We start from the raw sequence: 16,010 nt of genomic DNA on the forward strand, positions 1-16,010 counted from the left end.
CTGGTTCCCTATTAACAGAGATAGATTTTTTGGTGAAGGGTGTGGCACATAACTGAGTGCATAAAACAATGAATAGGCTTTTTATCTGATAATATGTTTTGAGACTTCTTTTCAGGGTGATGTTGGATGTGGGAAAACTGTGGTGGCTTTCTTGGCATGTATGGAGGTTCTTGGCTCTGGATATCAGGTTAGTCACTGTAAAGATTTTATTTTTTCATTAATTTTTTTTAAGTACTTATGACAGTATGCATTCGTCATACTATTTAGTTTTTGTGGATTTAATTTGTTGTTTCTTAATTGACTTGGAATCCTAGTCAATTAATAGATATAATTTGTGATACATAACTATCATTGCAAATACTTTGTTTACATGTAGGCAGCTTTCATGGTTCCAACTGAGTTGCTTGCTATCCAGCATTATCACCACTTGCTTAATTTGCTAGAGAATATGGAAGAGGTTGAACAGAAACCTTCAGTTGCTTTACTCACTGGCTCTACCCCAACAAAACAATCACGGATCATTCGTGAGGCATGCGTTATCTTCTACTTGTTTTGCATTTTTTATTTTATTTTATTTTTGTCTTTTTGAGATTCCCATTACTGAGACTGGGGGTTGGCAGGGTCTCCAAACTGGAAATATCTCATTGGTCATTGGGACCCACAGTCTAATAGCTGAAAATGTGGAGTTCTCTGCTTTACGTATCGCAGTGGTGGACGAGCAACATCGCTTTGGTGTGATCCAAAGAGGAAGGTTTAACAGTAAGGTGGTTTACTTCCATTGAATTATTATTACATCTTTTCTGGAAAGCACTGAATTATATATAAGGTGTGGTTTCACATTTGCCAGAACATTGGGCAGTTCCAAATATTTTGATTTTAATCCATTGTCTGATTGTGGGGATAGTACTCCATGCTTAACCTATCATTATGCAAAGTGACATTAGTCTTTGCCATGCTACTAAAATTCTGGATGTCTCCAACTGATAAAAGTGCATCTTTTCTTTGCTTTTTAAAGTCTATCCTTATGCAAGAGTGATTAATATCTCAGCCATACTACTGCTGCTCTGGATTTCATTTTTAAAAGTGCATAAGTAGCATAAATTTGTAGTTTTTATTTATGTCTGTAGTTTCTCAAAATTTGAAAGGAGATTACTCTGTCTTCTGAATCTTTTGCCTGAAGGAGCACATTGCAATAGCAATTTTTGTTGTTGTTGCTTTCATGCTTTTTGTCATTCTACCCGCTGATTCAAATTTTTGCTTGGTGGTGGGGGCTATAATTTTATTTTTAGTTTTGATAAGTAAACGAATTTTGTTAGAATGCAAATAGGCGCAACACAAGTACATTTGAAGTATATATGAGATACATCAATGAAGAAAAATATAGAAGGTCAAGGAAATTAGGAGCATTGGTAATAGGAAAACAATTATAGCTAGTTGTCCAATGGTAAAAGGTTTTGAAGAACAAGGTCTTTAATTCCACCACCATTCTCTCACAATCTTCAGAACTCCGATATTGTTTTCTCCAAATTCACCACATTAAGCAAGACATAATAATCTTCAACACTGCTATACTATGCTATTTACCATACTGTCCTCTTTCAACAAGCCAAGAGATCCACCACTCGTTGAGGCATGACCCACTATATCCCAAAAGGAGCGAAAATAGAGTTTTTAAGGCACTCGCTATTTTGCAATGGAGCAAGAGGTGATCAACAGTTTTTCCATTCTTCTTATACATGCAACACCAATCTATCACTATGATATTTTGCTTCCTTAAATTAGTCATAGTGAGGAACTTCCTTTAGGCGGCCGACTAAGCAAAGAAAGCCACTCTCAAAGATGCCTTATTCCGCCAAATACTCAAAGGGAAGGGAGTGCTATAATGTGGGAGTAAGGCATTATAGAACAATTTGACTTCAAACATCCTTGTCTATAGGAGGTCACCTGGCTCTCTATCCTCGTTTTGTGAGTTTTTGAGGCCCGACTCGTTTCTAACATTGTGAGTTCAGACATCCAACCAAATAGCTCCAATACACAACACTTGGGGCTAAAAAAATAAAAATGAAACACTAGAACTTAACCATCAAGAAAACAAAGGTACAACAACATTATGTTTTTCTTTCTTTTTTTTTTTTTTATTAATTCTTTTTATACTTTTAGAGTTGCTCTAAATGACCTGTTCGTTAGGTGGGAGATGGCACCAAAATAAGCTTTTGGCATGACTAGTGGTGTGGGAAAGTGGCTCTTAAGGTAGCTTTCCCATTTTTATTTGGTCTCGCTTGCGCCAAGGACGCCTCTATAGTGGCGAATTTGGAGCTCCTAGGCGGTTTCTACCAATGGAATGTGAGCTTTGCTAGAGCAGCGTAGGATTGAGAGGTAGATGTCTTTGCTTCTTTTTACCAGGTGTTGCATTCAGTTAGAGTGAGAAGAGTAAGTGAAGATCAGCTGCGTGGGCTTCTTCCAAGAAAGGTTTGTTCAAAACCAAATCCTACTTTTGCTCGCTTCTCCTATAGGGAGCCGCGTCCCTTGGAAGAGTGTTTACAGACACAGACTCCTTTGAGGGTGGCTGTTTTTGTATGGTCGGCGGTTCTAGGAAAAATCCTCACCTTGGATAATCTCAGGAGGTGGCACGTCATCTTGATGAATAGATGTTGCATGTGCAAGATGAATGGGGAGTCGGTGAATCACCTTCTTCTCCATTGTGATGTGGTTTCTGCCATTTGGAATACCTTTTTAGTCGTTTTTGGTTGTCCTGGGTTATGCCTAAAAGTGTTGTTGATCTGCTTAATTGTTGGTGGCTTAAGAGTGCTGCAGGTGTGAAAGATGGTGCTCATATGCCTCTTCTGGTGTGTTTGGAAGGAAAGGAATGATAAGTGCTTTGAATACAGAGAGAGGACGTTGGGAGAAATTTTATCTTTGTTCTATGAAACTTTGTATTTATGGAAGGCGCTTATGTGTTTCCTCTATCGATTAGTTTTAGTGATTTCTTTGTTCGTTTTTCCCTTACTAGTTAGGTGGCTCATTTTGTATACTCCCAATATATTTAGGGGCGCCTTACGGTTTTTATGAGACTGTTTCATTACTAATAAAAAAAAAAAATTGACTCTGGCTAAACTACCTATATGGCGTGTCATTTTGTTCAAAGCTAAATGACTCGCTGTTTGAACAACATGTCCTTCAGTCTCTCCTCCACTGCTAACACCCAGGGCTATCAGAAAACTTCACCGCCACATCGGGACACCGCGATTTTGCTAGAAAACACCTCAGAGATCATCTCTGAGTCTTCTCCCTCATACAATCGATTCTTGTCCACCCATATTGATTGGGAACGATGATAGTTGATCCTCACAGTGATGCCGGTGACCTAGGTGGTTGGAACAAGGCGGAAATACGACTTCAAATCTGAAGGGTTTCAACCATGGGTCTTGATGGTAGCAATTGGACACCAAGGCTAGTGTTGTAATCGACCCGAGTATTGAATGTTCAAGTTTTGTTCATTTAATTTTATTTCGAACGTGAGTCGAACTCGAACTTATCACTAAGCTAGATAATTGGTTCAAGCTTGGTTAATTTATTTTTCGAGTGAACTCAAGCTTGTTCACGAGCCGTTCAATTAACTTATTCATTCATTATATAAAGTAAATCTCATGATTGTTTATTTTTTCATAAATCTATACTGAATTATTGAATTAATTCTTGTTAAAATTTTATCATTAGAGTTAATTAAATAAATTATCTTGAATCTTAAATAATCCAATCTCGAGTTTATATGTATGTCTTATATTATGCATATGAATTCATTATGCGCGCACCCACACATATATTTATACATACACACAAACACACATATCTATATCAAGACTCACAATAACAATAATTCCAGTTATATCTATTATATTTGGAAGAGAGAATTCTTATTTTTACAAAATAAAAACAATACTATAAAAAATAATAAAAATGAAGTTATACAAGTTTGTATGAGCTTATATGAGTTGAGCCGAGCTTATGTGAGTATAGCTTGTTTAATAATCGAGCGTAATTTTGTATTCACGATTGGTTCGTTTATTAAATGAACCGAATTCGAATAGAATTTATGCAAGTAAGTATGGTGCGGTTTGTTGAACGGACATTTTCATTTACAGCCCTAAGCAGGGCATCGGAAATTTTTTTGTAGTCGATAATCCACGAAACCAAAAAATGGAAAAACAAAAAAAGAGGAATAGATCGTTCTGATACCAAGATGAATTATAAGAAGGAAGAATTCTTATTATTACTCAATTATCCAATGATACATCTAGGCTTGTTTTTGTAGAGAAGCAACACACACTATTATGGAAATTGCAAATGCAAAGGGAATGAAATCTAGAAATAAACTAAAATCATAACAGCTGCATATCTTCAATGCAAACATCATGCCAAAATATTTAGGGTAAAACCAACGTTAAATCACCACCTACCACATGAACTGCTATATTTAAAATCCACTTTTAGTCTCTACAAAGTCTCTCTCTCATAAACATAGCGCCATAACCACTTTCTCAAAAGAGTTCAGTTGAACATTCGTAAATTTCAGTTGGGGCATGAATTTTTTAGAGGAAATTCATCAACAAGGACATGTAAGGAAATGGTTACATTCCTCCTAATAGTGGCTGGAAAGGCTGGGGATCACCTTTTCAATAATAATTGGTTGTTTTATTCACGAAAGAGCACATGCATTGAACTACTCTGCTTCTAGATAAGAACTAACCTATAGTTGAAGTTGTTGTACCAAAAAAGCACTTGGTGAAAGAAAACAATGGAATAGTTGATTATGGTAGAGAACAGACTTTGATGGGTGATAAGGAGTGGTGGCCAGTAGATGTTCAGGCTGGCCCTAGGGCCAGTCTTTTTGGATGGCCTTCAGAACTGGGTCTGATAAATTTGTGAAGGGTAGGGGTTTATAGCAGGAGAGGAAAGGTGAGGGGCATATAACTCTTTGGAGGGAGTTGAATCTATTATGTGATCAGTCATCAGTTATAGCCACTTGTATTTATTTATTTATTTATATTTTCTGGGGGGGTGTGTGTGTTCTTTTCTCTCTCTCTCTCTCTCTCTTTCCCCAGCTTGAGCTGCTTGTGTGCCCAATCTACTTGTTATTTGCATTGATTGAAAGTTCTTAGATCATCCAGGAGAAAAAAAAAAAGTGAAAGAAAATCTTAGAAATAGTTCTTTTTTTTCTTATTGATATTATTTTCATCTAAAACTTGATGTTTCTATAAGCATTTGTCTTTTTGTTCATAGAAACTTATATAGTCTTTGGACCAAATGGCATCTCCTTCCCCTATGAATAATAAGGGGTAGAGCTTGGGTTCATGTGTCCACATGGACTGTCCGTTGTATTTGCTTATAAGAAAAACATTGTTGATAGAAACCTCGCCAAGATTTCAATCAATAAGACATCTGTCAGATGATTTTTGAAACCGTAGAAAAAGCTTCCCCCTTTTTTCTTTTTTTTTTTTCTCCATAGAATCTAGGTTGGCTACGCTTTTATTGACATTTTGCCTCATCAACAATTTCTAATGCATGCTTAAGGTGTTTCTTGCAGTTTTAATCTGCATTTTTACTTCAATAATTTTTTTTTTGTCCTGGCATTGATACTGTAGTCATAGAAACTTATGGCTTCTCTCTGTTCTATTCATGTCTAAGTTGAGGTGATTAAGAAAGCTACTCCCTGCAGTTATATTATACCTCTTTAGGTTCAAGAATGGAAGCGGGTATGGATGGGTCCTCAAAAGGTGATGTGCATATGGGTTCAAGAATGGAAGCGGGTATGGATGGGTCCTCAAAAGGTGATGTGCATATGGCACCTCATGTTCTTGCCATGTCAGCCACTCCTATTCCAAGAACGCTTGCTCTGGCTTTATATGGGGATATGTCCCTTACACAAGTACGTAAACGGTTTTCTTTTCCATGATCCCATGTCTTGTTGAAATGCAGTTCTTAAATTAGTTAATGTGTAATTTGAACAATCTGTCAGCATGATGTTCAATTTTGTTTTTTTCTCTTTAATGTTTATCTTTAATTTTTAATTTTAATTTTATGTTGTGAAATGTATTTTCTGGACTAGGCTGTATAGCTTTTGATTATATCAAAATGCGCTTGGTCATTGTGTCATAAATAGGATTTTTTTGAGAACTTAGGTGGAGCATTTAGCATGTTTGTTAATGTGTTTTGGAGGGTTTTTTTGTTTGAAAAAGTGTTTTGATGTGACATAAAAGGTGAAAACTATTCTTTGAGAAGTGTTTTTTGGTGTAGTCTACATTTGAGAAAATGTTTCTATAAGGTACCCGTGCTTATTTTGAAAAACCCAGACAAATGTAAAGCCTACTTGTAAAAAAAATCTAAAACATTAAAAAGTTAAAAAGAGAAAAAAAGGTAGGGGTGTCCGCGAAGAAGCACAGGGGTAGTCTCATGGCCAACCTGACAAGCACATGGGTGGCCGTGCAGGCGCCCCTCCACTTAGGGTGGCCACCCTAATTTTTTTCTTTATTTTTTATTTTTTACTTTTTTAAATAGTATGTTAGTTCTTACCTCCGCAAAGTTAGTTAGGCACTTGTTTTGTAAAATTATTCCTACAACAAGAGAAGAAGACAAATAAGTATTTCGTGTTTTGAGGTGCGTTTTAAGTTTGTTAATGTATTTGTCTTAAGAATAGAGAATAGAAAAAAGGACCCAAAAAAAAAATGGCCTTAATTGGAAAAGGACGACATATCTCCTCAAAGTACCACCCAATTGACAATGCTCCCCCAAACTTTTAATTGGGACAATGTTTCCCCTAAACTGCCAAGAAGTTGCTAATGTCCCCCCAAGGTCAACATAAAGATAAAAATTTAAAAGAAAAAAAAAGAAAAAAAAAAACCCTTATAAATTCTAAAAAATTAAAAAAAAAAAAAAATTAAAAGACTAAAAATCTAAAAATTAATAATTAAAAAAATAAAAAATAAAAAATAAAAAACCGACCACCCCTATTGAACAATCGTGTTGTTCACAATAGAGGGTTTAGGATATGGGTTTGTTTTATTTGTTTGATTTTTGATGGGTTTGTGTTATTTTCCCAGCAGCTTGTGCTCTATGCTCGTATGCTTCATGCTGTTAAGAATGAGAGACCTATAGAGCATAGCTCTTTTACAGTCTCCAGAGTTTGCAAAGCCAGGATGATGGAGATATTGCAGTGTTGGAGATGCCTTGGTTTTTTTTTTTTTTTTTTTTGTTCTTTCTTTCTAGAGTCATTTATAAGGGATATTGGGTATTTATGATGTTTTCTTGAACTAAGAATTGTTAGAATATTAAAAAACATTTTTCGTATTGGTCATGATATATTTTCATTATAGGTCTTACCATAGTTGTTTGTTGCCTTTTCTAGCCTACTTGACCTACCACATTTTTCCTATAATAAATAGATCATGCAACACAATTGTATAATCAAATCATTCAATAAAGATGTAGTCCTATCGGGTTCTTTCCAGTGGAGGACGTAGGCCTTTAAGGCCGAACCACCCAAAATTTATGTTCTTTATTTTTCTTTATTTTTTTTTTTATTTTTTTTTTTTGGCATATTTTATAAAATTCAACAAAAATTCCATCAAGATATGGGTTCAAAAATTGGAAAGCGTTGTGTTATTCATTTTCTTAACAAAATTGGCTTTATAGTCCTCTGAGTTATTACAGTTTGTTATTTAACTTATCATTTCCTGCTAACTATGACTTGTTGGTTTATTTGTAACAGATAACTGACTTACCTCCTGGAAGAATACCAGTTGAAACATTCATTATTGAAGGAACTGATGATGGCTTTGAGAATGTCTACAAGGTAATGGTGTTTGGGGCTGTAAACAGTCCAATCTTCTTTGTAATATTGGTTCTCACCTTTCTAGTTCTCTAATTAGAGCATGATTATTTGATTTTTGAAACATGGTAAAGCTTTTTGGATGAATACTAATTAATTAGACGGAAAATATCACATACACGAAAAAGTATACAAGAGAAACAACCACCCTATTGAGGTCGAAAATCTAGAAAATTAACAAGATCTACAAGATTCGAGGACGAGAAATTAGGAACAAAAGTTATAGCCCAATCTAAGTGGGTACTTGAGGAGGATTTTCGTTGAAACACATTAGATTTGCGGTCCTTGAAAGACTTCGATTTTCTTCTCTCCAGATGCTCCACATTAGTAAAGTAGGGATGACTTTCCACGTGGCCTCTTTGGATTGTCTCCGCCCTTGCGTCCTTCTTACATTGAAGTAACTCAACGATATTGCTATGCATAACCCACGAGACTCCGAATAAGATGAGAATCAAATGCCATCTCGCAAGAAAACTCACAATGGATGAGAAGGTGGCTTACGGTCTCTTTGCTCTTATTGCAAAGACAATACCGATTGACAAGAGTAAGTGGAAGGTGGATATAGTGTGCTTTCAAGAGACTAAGGTGGATTTTATTTCTAACAATTTTGTGAGAAGTTTGTGGGGATGCCCTGACGCGGAGTGGTGCTATGTCCCTTCAAGAGGGGCTTCGGGTGGTATTTTGGTTTTGTGGGATAGAAGAGTAGTCACGAAGGTTGAGGTGGCTTTGGGCAGTTTTGTGGCGGCTTGCTCTTTTAGAAACGTTGATGATGGTTTTGTTTGGGCTTTTGCGGGGGTGTATGGCCCTAATAGAGATAACATCAGGCGTCTTCTTTGGGAGGAACTGGCGGGCCTTATGAGCTGGTGGGAAATGCCTTGGTGTATTGCAGGGGATTTTAACGCTACTCTTTATCCTAGTGAGAGATCGGGGGGGGGCTTTTTCTCGGTCCGCAATGAGGGAATTTGCAGATTTTATATTGGAGCATGGCCTTATGGATTTCCCATTAGCTGGGGGGGTCTCTACTTGGTCTAACAATCACTCTTGGTCACGGCTAGATCGTTTCTTAGTCTCTCCAGAATGGGAAGCTCGTTACCCAAGTTTGCGACAAAAGAGGATGCTTCGTGTGTGTTCGGATCACGCTCCTATTATTCTTGATTGTAATTGTTTCTTGGGAGGCAAGAGACCCTTCAAGTTCGAGAATATGTGGCTTAAAGCTGAGGGTTTTGTGGACAAAGTTAGGAGCTGGTGGGAGTCTTACCATTTCCAGGGCACTCCGAGTTTTATTCTGGCTAAAAAGATGAAAGCTCTCAAAGGGGACATTAAGAGTTGGAATGTACAGGAATTTGGAGATGTGGGAGGGTGTATTAAAGCCCGCATGGATGATATAAAGGATCTTGATAGGGTGGAAGAGGAGAGAGGGTTATCCGTAGAAGAAATGGAGAGAAAGAGGTTGCTAGCTAGAGAGTTGGAGACTTACCTTTTACATGAGGAAATCAGTTGGAGGCAGAAATCTAGGATTCTTTGGTTGAAGGAGGGAGATAAGTGTACGAAATTTTTCCATCAGATTGCTAATGCAAATAGAAGACAGAATTCTATTGAGTCTCTGATTGTGGGTGGTTCTACAACTTCACATCAAGAGGTCATTAGCAACCATGTTACCAATTTTTATGAGTCTCTTTTTTCAGAGAGTCTCAACTGGAGACCGAGGTTGGATGATCTTGATTTTGATATGTTGTCTATTGGTGAGGCTTCTAGGTTGGAAGATCCTTTTGAGGAAAGGGAGGTGTGGGAGGTGGTGAGAGGTATGGATAGGGACAAGGCTCCAGGCCCGGATGGCTTTTCTATGGCCTTTTTCTAGGATTGCTGGGAGGTGATTAAGGAGGACATTATGGCGGTTTTTGTGGAGTTCCATGAGCGAGGCTATTTTGAGAAAAGCCTTAATGCCACGTTTATCTCTCTTATTCCGAAGACACATGGAGCTTATGATATTAAGGATTTTCGTCTGATTAGCCTTGTGGGAGGGACTTATAAGATTGTTGCTAAGGTATTAGCCAACAGAATGAAGAGAGTGATGGATAGGGTCATTTCGAAACCTCAGAACGCTTTTGTTAAAGGCAGGCAAATCCTAGATTCAGTTCTCATCGCCAATGAATGTTTGGATAGCCGGTTAAGATCAGGGGAACCTGGCTTGTTGTGCAAGCTGGATATGGAAAAGGCGTATGATCATTTGAATTGGAAGTTTCTTCTTTACTTACTGAGAAGGTGCGGTTTTGGAGAGAAATGGTGTTCATGGATTGAACATTGCATCTCGTCTATGCGTTTCTCGGTTCTGATCAATGGATCCTCTTCCGGTTTCTTTGATAGTTCGCGAGGAGTGAGGCAAGGAGATCCTCTTTCTCCCTTCTTGTTTGTTATAGCTATGGAGGCGTTCAGTAGGTTGATCAATGCCTCAATGAACAGGGGATTCATCTTTGGTTTCTCGGTGGGAAGTAGGGAGTCGGATCGGGTTATCGTTTCTCACCTTCTTTTCGCTGATGACACTTTGGTTTTTTGTGGGGCAGATCCGAATCAAATAAGAAATATTGGCGCTTTGCTTGTTTGCTTTGAAGCCGTTTCTGGGTTAAAGGTGAATCTGGCTAAATCTGTTTTAGTTCCTATTGGTGGTATGGATAATGTGGGCTCTCTGGCGGGCATCCTAGGTTGCGGTTCAGCTTCTACGCCTTTGAAGTACTTGGGCCTCCCGCTGGGGGCCCTGTTCAGGGTCAAGGCTAGTTGGGAGGACATGCTGGAGAAGTACGCTAGAAGACTGGCTCCATGGAAACGCTTGTATTTGTCTAAGGGGGGAAGGATTACTCTCATCAAAAGCACCCTATCCAATCTCCCTACTTATTTTTTGTCGTTGTTTCCTATCCCTGCATCCGTGGCAAAGCGTATGGAGAAGATTCAACGTGATTTCTTATGGGGTGGGATTAATGATGAGTTTAAGTTCCATTTGGTTAGTTGGAACAAGGTTTGTTCTTCGATCTTTGAGGGAGGTTTAGGGATCCGAAATTTGCGTGTGATGAATCAAGCTTTGTTGGGGAAATGGTTGTGTAGATTTGCTCATGAGAAAGAGGCTTGGTGGAGGAAGATCTTGGTGGCTAAGCATGGTGCGGTTTGGGGCGGTTGGCGTTCTAGGGATCCTAGTGGTCCACATGGGGTGGGGCTATGGAAGCATATATGCAGGGGGTGGAGGTCACTTCGAGATCACTTCAGATTTGTCCCTGGTCTTGGGTCCAACATCAGGTTTTGGGAGGACATCTGGTGTGGTGACATGTCTCTCAAGGATGCTTTTCCTGGACTCTTCAATATTGCCACCAATAAGGATGCATCTATTGCGGAAAACAGGGAGTGTCTAAATGGCTCTGTGCAGTGGAACGTGTCCTTCATTCGCAGGGTTCATGATTGGGAAGTGGAGGTCTTGGCCTCTTTCTACACGCTCTTGTATTCGCATTCGAGGAGTGGAGTAGGGGAGGATAGGATGCGGTGGATCTCTTCTCGTAAAGGAACATTTGAGGTAAGATCTTATTACAGGATCCTTGCTTCTACAAATCCCATCCCTTTCCCATGGAAAAGTATTTGGCGCACTAAGGTTCCTTCAAGAGTGGCTTTCTTTGCTTGGACAGCCGTGCTTGGGAAGACTCTAACATTGGATAATGTTCGAAAGAGAGGTATTGTAGTGGTAAATCGTTGTTGCATGTGTGAATCGGATGGGGAGTCAATTGATCATCTCTTTCTTCATTGTGGGGTTGCGCGTATCTTGTGGAATGCCGTGTTCTCTCGGTTTGGTTTGTGTTGGGTGATGCCTGGTTGTGTTAGGGAGTTGTATGCTTCTTGGTGGGTGGGTGGCAAGTCTCGCAGTGCTGTTGTGTGGAAGATGGTTCCTCTTTACCTCATGTGGTGCATCTGGAGTGAGAGAAATGCTAGATGTTTCGAGGACTCATCTAGGAATATAGAGGACCTTGTACACTCTTTTCACTTGGACTGCTGGCTGGCTAGCGCCTATAGTGATTAGCTTCCCTGACTTTCTTTTTATGTTTTCTTCTTCTTTTTCTTCCTCTTAGTCGCTCTCTTGTATACTCCCTGTGTACAGGGTTGCGCCCCTCTGCGCTCTTTAATACATCTTTTTACTTATCAAAAAAAAAAAAAAAAGAGTAAGACTCTACCTCCTAAGGTTATCAATCATAAGAATTTTACCTAAAATCGCCGAAGTGAAAAAAGTGATAGGAGGAGGCGTCAGGAAATAGGGAAGACTCACTAGTAATAGCTCTTCACTATGATAGGAGATGGCAGAAAAACTCCGAGTTGACATGGTCATAGGCTTTCTGATTATGAGAAATGAGTGAACTTAATAACCGCTAACCGCATAAACGCTTTTGTAAGCGATTGGAAAAAATTGCTAATTGCCTAGTTGGGGCGGTTAGCGAATTTAGTGGTAGGCGGAGGTGATTAATAACCGCTAGCTGCCTTCTCTTATATAATAATAATAATAATAATAATAATAATAATATACAAAACGATGTCGATTTAGTGCATTTGATATAGGGTTTTCGTTTTGAGTTTAATGAAATTGATCTTTATTCATAAAAAATATATTCTTGAGCTTTGTTATATTTTGAAGCCTTCTAATTATTTGAAAAAAGCCCGAAACCATCTAAAATATGTCCTAAAAGAGGCTCAAGGAAGGCCCAAAACACTAAAATAGGTCTAAAAGGCCTATTTCTAAAAAATGGTTATCCGGTGTGGTTATGATTTTCAGTAACTGCTAGCCGATGGTTATTTTCAAACCTCTAATTGCCCAAGGTGAAGCAGATGCAGTTACGAAATATCGATAACCACTTAACAACCTATGGCGGTTGTAGTTAGAGACAATAATCGCTAGCCGCAACCGCTTGTACACCCCTACTGATAGCAATCACCTTAGTTAGAATCTTATAAACACTTCCCACTAGGCTAATTGGCCTGTAGCCCCTTACTTCTATTTGCCCAATCTTTTTAAGGATAAGAGTAGTAGCAGTAGTTTCCCTTTGATTTTTCTTAAATTTAGGAAACAAGACTACTTTTTGCTTCTTTATCCAAATATACTCTACAATAGCTTCCTTTATCTTTCTTTATATCATTAAAATATTATTTCTTTATATTATACAAGTTCCCTACCTACCCTCACATTGTTTACAAAATTTCAACACAATCCTCAAAGAAAGGCAAAAAGAGGAGAGGGAAGAGAGGATAGAGAAATATTTTGTATTAAAATAATGGATAGGGAAGCTATAAGGAAGCTAAAGTGCTACCCAATGCATTGGGTAGCACTATAACATTGCCAATGTTTAGGGAAGTTGCTGCGTGTGACTTTTTGTGGTTTTTTTTAGATTTTCCCCATATTTAGGGAAAGAAAGAGGTTATAGTAGTGCTCTAAGGGTGAGGAAAATAGCATTTAGGCTCTTCTCAAACAAACCATGTTCATGAAAATTATGGACAACACGCATAAGATCATCCTTCATTGTTTCCCAACAAGATTGGAAAAGGAAATAGTGAATCAATTGCCCCGAATATTTATCACCATCTATACTATGCAACGCCTGATGGACTTACTCTTTTTGAAATGGCCTCTCCAACCATTCTGCTTCTCCAGCCTCTAACAAGGGAAACTCCAAACCATCTAATTTGGGCTACCAAGGGGTTGATTCTGTAAAGAGAGTCTTGCAATATTGAATGATAGTTTCATTGACTACCTCTTGATCAGAGGTATCTGAGCCATCAATGCTAAAGACCGGAGATAAAGTTATTCCTCATGTGGGAGTTGGTATGGTAGTGGAAAAAGCTCGTATTCTAATTCCCTTCTTTCAACTGAGTCGCCTTTGATTTCTCCATTCAACTAACTTCTTGCATAAGCACTGCTTTCTCCAAATCTGCTTTCAACAAAGCCCTTTTGATTATCTTCTCCTCCGCAAGAGGCCTTTCCTCTTCTAGCATATCGAAGGATTGGATCTCCTCCAGAAATGACTTTTTCCTCACCTCTACATTTCCAAAAACCGTCCTTATTCCTGCATTTTAAATCAATCTTCAGCCTTTTAAGCTTATGAGTTCCACCACTGTTTCCCCAACTGACCAAATCCTTCCGCGTTCAACCATACCACCCCTGTCAAGCAAAATAGGAAAATGATCTGATAAGGGTCGAGGAAGGTAACCTTGAATCGACTGAGCCTTTTCCCTGCATCATTAAGCCCTCGAACATTCCAAGAAATTATTTTCAGATTCATAAAAAAATTAAGTCTTACCACGGCACTGAGAAGTGGGACGGATTTTAGAAGGATTCCTCTTCAAATCTTAATTCACTGAACAAGATAACTTGAGGAGTTCCTGAATACCTTTATCCTTATTCCCTGTTACCTTTATGAGAGATCCCTGCGATACCCTTTGTCCCTTACGTCTTGCTTCAAATGCAGAAAATAACTCTGCCACCTTCTGTTCTAATCCTTCATACAAAACTCTTAAAAAAATTTCTAGACCATACATTCTTCTCTTGACCCATTCAGAGCACAAAATAACTCCTCATAGGGATGGGAATACGAGGGTGATAGCAGTATTATCTGGGACTCTACTAACGACGTCCTCTCTGGTAGAGTAGGATCCCACTAACGCTGGATTGGAGGGCTCCAAAATTGCAATTGCTAGACCACCCCTCAACCCCACTAAAAACTCACGCCCTGCCTCCACGCATCGTAAAGCGTTTTGGCTAACAAGAGGAGGAGGGGGGAAGATGCTTTGGATAGGAGAAACCTCCATAACCGTCTCAGAAATACTGTCCTCAACCACTGGGCTACTAGGAAAACCAAAATTACTACAAAGAAGACTAACCTCACTCAACAATGCTAGTGGAGAAGCCCCATCCAACGGCGATACTGTGGGAACTACCATCGGCTTATTCTACCCCCCTAAAGCCACCCTTGCAGGTGCTTTCCACCCATCACCAGTTCCATTGTCACTCCATGCAACGATAAGAAAATAGCCATAGTTCTAGTAGTGGAACAACTAGGTCACCCACCAGAAAGAGAGCTCCAACCCGAGATTAACACCCTAGCCCTACTTATCATAATAAGAATTTAGGTTAAAGCCTACAAAGAAGAGTGCCTTAGGAGATATCGGTATTTAATCCCAAACGTAAAGCCCAAATGAAAATAAGGCCTGTTGAATGCATGCTAACAATCTAACTTCACCAGAAGGCTTGCAAATTGGGCTTGCTATGTATATTGGACCTAACGCCCTAGTGTAAGGAACCCAAGCCAATGTTTTCCTTTCTAGAAGGTTTCCCTAACAGATGTGTCGTCTTCCATTATTGTCCACAAACCACGTTGATAGTGAAATGTGCTTTTTTGCTAGTTCTATTAGAATATTGTCGTGGTACTCTATTGTTTGTACTCGTCCTCCACACAGGGGGATGAAACACTCCCACCAATCTGCCCCTGACATCCTTCTGTGTCACATATGGAGGAGCTGCATAATTGGTTGCTCAAAGAATGCTATTATCGTTGCACTGCACTGCCTTGGTCGGTTGTTCATCATTGCTTGAAGACCCACCGGTAGCTTTGTCATAAACAGCGGTCTCACAGCCTTTGTCTTTAACCGTCTGCGTAAAGGTTCGAAAAGCCGATGCTTCCTGCATCTCCGATGAAGACAATATGATAACCTTGATATCCAATGGAGTCTATTTCGCTAGGGAATAGGGAGCCCATAAATATTGTAGAACTTCTACAAAACTGCACTAGCCCCATTTGTTTTACCTTCGGGGATGATAATGTAGCCCCTCTGCCCTTCACCGCTGTATTCCTCGAAGGCTAGATAGCTTCCATGAGAGTTTCTGCTTCTCAGACATAGGAGGGCTTTATGAGAATCTCTAAACTCTAAAGAAACTCAGTTCTCTTCCTCTCTCATTGCCTCACCCAATGTCGAGAGCAACCACTCCACTCTCCCTTTCTCCAAAATGATTGAACGTAAGCAACCTTTCCCAAGTTCCACAATTCTCAATCTGATAGCATTCCCCCATGCCTCAATGATTGAACGTAAGTAACCTTTCCCATCTTCCACA

The 16,010-nt window shown here is 39.1% G+C and overlaps 1 protein-coding gene across 5 annotated transcripts in view; it reads left to right on the top strand.

Annotated features, from left to right (window-relative positions):
• Positions 1–16,010, top strand: part of LOC132177513 (DEAD/DEAH box RNA helicase family protein) — a 61,863-nt gene that overhangs the window by 41,725 nt on the left and 4,128 nt on the right. For all 5 annotated transcript variants that reach the window (XM_059589871.2, XM_059589868.2, XM_059589870.2 and 2 more), the window contains 5 exons: positions 116–187; positions 377–529; positions 621–764; positions 5,717–5,926; positions 7,766–7,849. In XM_059589871.2, the coding sequence (XP_059445854.2) occupies positions 116–187; positions 377–529; positions 621–764; positions 5,717–5,926; positions 7,766–7,849 (663 nt within the window). The remainder of the gene's footprint in view (positions 1–115; positions 188–376; positions 530–620; positions 765–5,716; positions 5,927–7,765; positions 7,850–16,010) is intronic.

Source organism: Corylus avellana, chromosome 4 (assembly GCF_965113065.1).
Source record: "Corylus avellana chromosome 4, dhCorAvel1.hap1.2, whole genome shotgun sequence".
NCBI lineage: Eukaryota > Viridiplantae > Streptophyta > Magnoliopsida > Fagales > Betulaceae > Corylus > Corylus avellana.